The sequence below is a fragment of the Alligator sinensis genome, unplaced genomic scaffold (assembly GCF_000455745.1).
Source record: "Alligator sinensis unplaced genomic scaffold, ASM45574v1 scaffold639_1, whole genome shotgun sequence".
Classification (NCBI taxonomy): domain Eukaryota; kingdom Metazoa; phylum Chordata; order Crocodylia; family Alligatoridae; genus Alligator; species Alligator sinensis.
The window spans coordinates 289,614-297,265 of record NW_005842771.1 but is presented as its reverse complement, the minus strand read 5'-3'; the positions used below and the strand labels follow the sequence as shown (position 1 = coordinate 297,265).

Here is a 7,652-nt window from a genome sequence, read left to right as displayed (position 1 = left end):
TGCCCTGCAGTGAGCAGCAAAGCTCAGGTAAAGTTCTTCCTGCGGACAGGGGAGGGGCGGCAGGGGGAAGAGGGCCAGGAGCCATCAGGCCCTGCCATGCTGGGCTGGCGCCTGCTAGGGGCACAGATGCTACTAATGCAGTGCCACAGTGTTCCTGCAGGCTGCTTTGGGCCATGCCACTTGGGCACTGCGGAAGTGGCTCCTGCTCAACCCCAAATCTCCAGCATGCAGCCAAGTTAGGCAGGAGCCATGCCAGCTGCTCCAGCTGCACCTACACAGCTGATAGTAGTGCCCAGGAACACAATGTGGAACTGGCTGGCCTGGCTGCATGCTGGCAACTCAGGGTGGGGCAGGTGGTGTAGGGGGAAGGGGTCTGGGAGCCAAGAGTTATCCAGACGCAGCCAGCCCAGTGCCCTGTTGTGTTCCCCACTTCTCTGCATCCCCAGCACGCGGCTGGGTTAGGCAGAAGCTGCTCCAGCTGTACCCACGTGGCCCAAGGCAGCACATGGGAACACAGTACAGCACCAGCCCAGGTTGGCTGCATGCCACGGACTTGGGGAGAGGGGAACAAAGGTTATGTTCCCCTAACCTTTGTCCACTCACCTCTCTGCCCTTAGATCTGGGGTGGGCAATTATTTGGGCTGGAGAAACACTTAGGGAGTTTAGGTGAGCTGTTTGGGGGGGGTGGGGGGGGGGCTGACCCAGCCTGCAACAACTCAGCAAAACTCCCTAAGTGTCCTCCAGCCTGCCCACCCCTCGGTGGGTGGACATACTGCCTACCCCCGTCGTACACCCTCACTGACACCTGCCAAATCACACATACCCCAACAACCCCAAGTGCGCCCACATCAACAAACATGCCTCAATCCTTCTCACACATTTACACCCCAACACCTTTATTATATATTTTCGCTGATACTGCCCATGACCCAATGGCCAAAGGTTTGCTCACACCCTCTGACATATCCTGGATTCCCACCCCCCAGCCAATGCCTTCTCTAACGCCCCAAATCTACACACACCCCCACACCTCCAAGATATACACATTCAAGGCTACCTCCCAAGTCCACACACACTCTCAGTCACTGACTCCACCCAGATCTATATACACCCCCAATGTCTTCATCAACCCCACCATGTGATACCTCCCAAGTCTACACACCAACATCCTCACCAATACTCCAAGTTCACACATACCCACTGACACCCCAGCACCTCCCAACTGTGACTAACGGAGTATGTTAAGAAGAGGGGCTAGGGTTTCTGGAGCTCCAGAGAGGGAAGATGAGGGGCTGGTCCTGGGGGCAGAGGAAGGAAGCAATCCAAAAGAGCAGCAGAGCCTGGCCACTGTCTGTTTAAGGGCTCAGGACCAGGAACCATGTACAGTGAAGCAAGGCTCCCTGCCAAGCAGGCCAGGCCCTGGGAAAGAGGGCTGGATACTGTCTGCCTCCTCCTCCTTCTGTTGCAAGGGAAGTGCTGCTGACCTCGCCCAGCCCACCCAGGAGATGACTGAGCTGCAGAGGGGTCAGCTGGGAAGAGCTGGGATAAGGCTGCAGCTGGCCTGAGGCAATGATGCCCAGAGGAGAAGGAGGGATTAGGACTCCAGAGCCATGCTGGTGGGGACAGATTTGTCCAGCAAAACAAAAAAAAACAAAAAAACCCCACTTCAATCAAAACACCTCAGGGTCTTCAACGAGTCCAGGGGAAGAGGTGGGGCACTTGGGAGCCCACCCCTGCTGCCCCCTCCACAGCTGCTCCATGAAATTAAGGCTTTTGGCCAGTTTCCTCCTGCAGCGAACAGGAAAACAGATGAGAGCATCCATTTCATGAGCAGCTGCAGGGGCCTGAGGATCTGCCAGTTTGGCAAATTTGGGTGCAGGCCTGATTCAGGCAGAAACCAGATTTCAAGGGAATGAAATTGCCAGCACACCAAACCCTTAGTGTTTGGCCACCTTGACTCCTGAGTCAGGAAAGAGGCCCACTTGTCCAGCACCCATGATCTCAAGGAGAAGGAAACAGCCTGAAGTACCACGCAGGAGGGCAGGGGGCTCTGGCTGGAGGGGGCCAGAGTTGTGCTGGGGAAAGAGACCCAGTAAATGTGGCCCTCTCCAGGGGATTTCACTGACAGTGTTCCAGCCTGGGTTCAAGGCCTTGCAAAGACAGAGAAGAGGAGAGAGGGCAGGGATCTGCAGGACCACTCTGAGCCACAAGGAGGTGCCCCTGAAATTACAGCTGCTCAGACGGACAGACATGCATACATCCTGACAACTCCAAGATGAATATGATGAAATCAGTGTAACAAAATCATCAACAGAGCTAACTGCACTTTATCACACATTAGCAGATGCATAACAAATAGATCCAAGGAGGCATTATTTCCCCTCTATGCAGCACTGGTCTGACTGCAGTTGGAGTACTGCGTCCAGTTTTGGGCACCATACTTTAAGAAGGATGTGGATAACCTCGAGAGGGTCCAGAGCAGGGCCACTCGTATGGTTAAGGTTTTGCAGGCTAAGCCCTATGAGGAGAGACTACGGGAACTGAATCTCTTCAGCCTCCACAAGAGAAGGCTGAGAGGTGATCTTGTGGCTGCCTACAAATTCATTGGGGTGGGGGGGAAGGAATCAGAGATGCTCTGACCACCAAGGCACCTCTTGGGGTAACAAGGAACAATGGTCACAAACTGATGGAGAGTAGATTTAGGCTGGACATCAGGAAGAACTTCTTCACAGTAAGGGTGGCCAGAATTTGGAATGGCCTTCCAAGGGAGGTGGTGCTCTCCCCTACCCTGGGGGTCTTTAAGAGAAGGCTGTATAGGCATCCAGTTGGGGTCATCTGCTCTTTCCTGCCTAGGCAGGGGGTTAGACTCTGTGATCTGTTGAGTTCCCTTTCCAACCCTAGTATCTATGAATCTATGACTCCTCAACACCCCCAGCCAAGCACATACCCAGCAACGCCCTTAGGCCTACAAATACTCACCGACACCTGCAGGTGTGAACATACGCCAACACCCCAGGTCTACACAGACACTTGCCATCATTCCAGGTATACAAACATCCTCCCAACAGGAACTTCCCCCCAAACCCAGGTCCTTCATGGAAGCCCCCCGAACACATGCATGCCTCCCAACCCATCCCCACCATAAAACCCCTTCCCCCATGTACAGCTCAACCCCCTTCAGCGTAATCTCCCACCCACATACCACCCCCCCCCCCAAAACGCACACTCCAGCTTCTGGACATCTCACAGGAACTTCCCTCCCCACTTCTCCCTTACAGCAGGGTTTCTCAACCGGTGGGACGTGTCTCACTGGCAGGACACAAAGGTCCTCTACGTGGGACTCAGGTCCCAGTGGTGAAACTGGGAGTCTCAAGGCAGAACTTCCAGTTTCACTTTTGCGTGCTTCGATCAGCTGTTGGGGGACCTCCCCTACCTTCGACTGGCCTCTGGGGGACACCCCGCCCTGCTCATCAACCAGTGGGACCAGGATTTTTTGACCTTACATAGGTGGGATGCAAGGTGCAAAAGGTTGAGAACCTCTGCCTTACAGGACCTCCCCAACAGACACCACAACCCTTCTCCCCTCACAAAAAACACCCCCTCCCCACCCGCACACCCCAACCTGGCCCTTCATGACTGCCTCCTCCCCACACACTCCCACACACACCCTGAGGATTTCTCTGGCTTGGGGGGTAGTGCAGGGGGCTTCCCAGCCAGGCCAGGGACCTTGCAGGACTTGGAGCGCTGCATGTGGAGCTCCTTGGATGAAGCTGGCTTGCCCTCCCCTGGCTGGGCCCCCTCCTCGGCAAAGCGGTTCCGGCCCCTCAGTTTGGCCTGTGTAGGCAGGAGAGGAAGGGACAAAGAATGAAGTCAGACAGATACATGGACATCCTGGCTTTCTGTACAACACCTCTCCTCACCCCTACGTCAACTGCACATCACCCTCAGACCTACCAGTTACCCAGGACAAACCCCACCCCCAGCCTTTTCTGAGCCCTCCCACCTGCCTGCAAGACTTCCCCAGCAACCTCCTCCATATCAGCCCCTTCACACCAGTTTTCCCCTGCCCCATTCCAGCCTCACTTACACGTAGGCCTCCCTTTCTGCACCCCCACCCCACAATACCTCTGTGCCAGCCCCTCTTGAGACCTCCTTTCTCATACCCCGGCCTCCCCAGCATACCCGCACCAGCCCAGGATTCCCTCAACACCAGTCCCTGAACTCCCAGCTTTCCCAACCATGATCTACTCCAGCAACCTCCACATCCCAGGACCCACTGTGCCAGTCCCCTCCCTACTCCCCACACCCAAGACCTCCCCTCCCATACCTAAGACTCTTACCAACACTCCCTTTTTCTTCAAGATCATCTACATTATAGTTTCATAGTAGTTAGGGGTCATCATCTAAATACATCATCTAGTTTGACCCCCCCACCACTGGCCAAAGCACATGCTGGGATCACACGACCCCAGACAGGTGTTCATCCAACCTCTTTTTGAATTTACCCAAGGTAGGAGCAAGGACCACTTCCCTAGGAAGTTGGTTGCAGATCCTAGCCACCCTAACAGTGAAATAGTGCCTCCTAATCTCTAACCTGAACCTATTCTCCAGCAGCTTCTGGCCATTGTTCCTTGTCACCCCAGGTGCTATTGGGGGGAATAGGACCCTTCCTACTTGCTGCTGATCTCCCCTAACGAGTTTGTAGGCAGCCACCGAATCTCCCCTCAGCCTCCGTTTGCTGAGGCTGAACAGGTTCAGGTCCCTCAGCCTCTCCTCATAGGGCCTGCCCTGTTGCCCTCCAACCAAGCGGGTGGCCCTCCTCTGAACCCTCTCAAGTCGGGCCACATCCTTCTTAAAGTGCGATGCCCAGAACTGGACGCAGTACTCCAGTTGAGGCCGGACCAATGTCGCATACAGGGGGAGTATCACCTCTCTGGACCGGCTTGAGATGCATCTTTGGATGCACAACAAGGTGCGGTTGGCTTTGCTGGCTGTGGTCTGGCATTGGCGGCTCATGTTCATCTTGGTCAATAATGACTCCAAGATCCTTTTCCACCTCTGTGCTCACAAGGGTGGAGCTCCCCAGCTTGTATGTATGCTGTGGATTCTCTCTCCCCAGGTGCAGCACCCTGCACTTATCCACATTGAAGCCTATCCTATTCCCACCAGGAGTGGGAGCATTAAATATGCTCCCACTCCTCCCCACCCAGCACTCCACATTCAGCTAATCTGACATCCCCTTACAGGCCCCTATCACCCACGCAGAGACAAGCTTGCCCTGTACCACGTAGTCAGAGGGCTCCCACACCCCGCCCAGCACCAGGGACCGCAGCTGGTGCTACCTTGATGGCCGATGGATTCAGGCCTGGGAACAGAGACACCTTCGCCCCCTTAGAGGCTGGTGATGGCCGTGCGCGCCTGCTCTTTGGCTCCTCTGCTGCCTCCTCATCTGAGGAGGCCATACATGTTGTTCTAGGCTCTGACGGGAAAGTAGAGAGGACAGCATCAGGCTACGCGAGTATATGCCACCCCAACAGCAACAAGCCAGTGACAGATTAGGACTACCAAGAAGGAACACATACTAATTCCACATCCTCACCGACACCACATTGGAACAAACACCAATGCTACATTAACACCAACATCACGCCATCACCACCACACACACATCATTGCCATACTGTCAAGCAGATACACGCACCAATGCCACATCAATACCAGCACGCTGGAATGGGTCAATGCCAAACCAATGTTGCTGCCATGTTGAAACGAAGGCCACTGCTGCACTCATGCTTCCATTGTGCAAGAAAGCATGCCAAGGTAACACCACCAGCATAGCAGAAAACATGACCAGTGCACACCAGATGCCCTGCCCTACTAGCACATCAGGCACACAGTGTCAATGCCACCTCAAGAGACACAGTCCTCACAGGGCTACCTGCACTGGCACCACACCACACGCTCCCCCTACACACAGAGATGACAATGAGACAACACCATGATGCCACACATGATCACATATCAACATCATGCCATACAGGGACACATACCACTGCTACCCCAACATCCTCTCCCACAAAGGAATGCATCCTGCTGCCCTGCCAACACTGCACCAGTACCATGTCCCGCCAGCAGACACGAAGCTGTATCAGTATCATATCACAGCCACACCAGCCAGGCCCAAGATGCAACCTATCCCTGCTGTTAATCCCACCTGTGGAGTCCTGGAACATCCAGCTGTCCCCCTCCATCTCTGACAGCCCCAGCGTAGCCCCAGGGCGGATGGCGGGCGCCCGGTGCCCTCGCTTGCGACCCAGGTTGGCTTTGCTTCGGGACACAGTGCTGTCGAGAACTTCTGCATCCTGTACACACCCCACAAAGGACAGACATAGGTCAGTGAGAGCCATAAGGAGGACACCCCACACAAAGATAACACCACACTGACTCAGCCCATTGTCCACAGCCCCAGGGCCGCCTCCTGCTCCATTCCTGCCCCAAGACACAATCATAAGCCAGTGAAGTTCCCCATGCTGCATCAGGACTCAGTCCAGGGTATCTCAGATCTCACAATACAATGCAGGTCTCAGGGTGGCATCTGTGAGATCCTGGCAGCACAAGGGGATCCCAACCCAGACAGAGTCACCCAATGCTGGGAGAATGGGGCCCAGGACCTGAAAGCTCTACTTGCAAGGTGGCCAGGGAGGTAAGGTAAGGACCCCGAGAAGTCCTCCTCACAGCCCCCTTCCTCTGACCACCACACAGTATCCCCATCAGCAGAGGGTCCCCTCCCTTTGGAAGGGCCATTTAACACACAATGCAGGCCTCCACTCCCTGGGGGTAGCAAAAGCTTCAAGCTTTGCTCCCAGGGCCAGCCAGAGGGGATGCCAGGGGGATGGTGGTGGGATACAGCCATCCAGGACCTGTTCAAAGCTCCCCTCCCACGGGTGGGCTTGGAAGAAGCTTCTGCTGGAAAGCCTGTGTCATGCTTACCTCCAGAAAGGAGAAGTCCTGTGCTGGGAGCAGACCCTGGGAAGGCCGACGCCTCTCGGTTGGGCTCCCCCTGCACTCTGGCTGGCTCAGCCTCTTCACTTGCTTTGGTAGGCAGCTCCCATCAGCATCATCAGGCTGGGGGGGCCCAGCAGCCTCCAATGCCTGGTCATTGGCAGTGTTGCTCAGGCCCCGCTCCTCTTCCATGTGGCTGGTCTGTGGTGAGGCAGGTCTCTCCTGCTGGGCCGCCTGGACAGAGCTGTTGGCCAGTATTTCCTCCAGCAGCAAGCTGGGGCCAGAAAGTCGTGAGCCTACAGGTCCTCTGCAAGGGGAGACAAGAGTGAAAGCCTGGCCTGCCCACTGACGCAGAGGCTCATGGCTCCCTTCCCTAACGGCCCTGTGCTCTCAATCACAGAATCCTCTCCTTCCCCCTCTTCCCCTGCCCTCCACAGACCTGCATTCCCATAATCCCAGAACTTTCTTCTCCCAGGCTCCTTTGCTCTCTTCCCAGACCCTCCGCTGCTGAAGTGCTGTCAGAAGCCCAGGACTGAATGCCCCATATCAGGCCTCATAGCATGCATTACAGCAGTGTCATTATCCACCTAGGGAAACTGAGGCACAGCATGGGAAAGTGACTTGGAAAAGCTCATAGTGACCTGATGAAG

At 55.4% G+C, this 7,652-nt stretch overlaps 1 protein-coding gene across 7 annotated transcripts in view; it reads right to left on the bottom strand.

Annotated features, from left to right (window-relative positions):
• TNKS1BP1 (tankyrase 1 binding protein 1) overlaps positions 1-7,652 on the bottom strand; it is a 35,797-nt gene that overhangs the window by 8,332 nt on the left and 19,813 nt on the right. For 6 of the 7 annotated variants that reach the window (XM_025216848.1, XM_025216850.1, XM_025216847.1 and 3 more), the window contains 4 exons: positions 6,991-7,309; positions 6,215-6,362; positions 5,343-5,479; positions 3,668-3,834 (listed from right to left, as the gene is read on the bottom strand). In XM_025216848.1, the coding sequence (XP_025072633.1) occupies positions 3,668-3,834; positions 5,343-5,479; positions 6,215-6,362; positions 6,991-7,309 (771 nt within the window). The remainder of the gene's footprint in view (positions 1-3,667; positions 3,835-5,342; positions 5,480-6,214; positions 6,363-6,990; positions 7,310-7,652) is intronic. The other variant, XM_025216852.1, reaches the window with a different exon arrangement.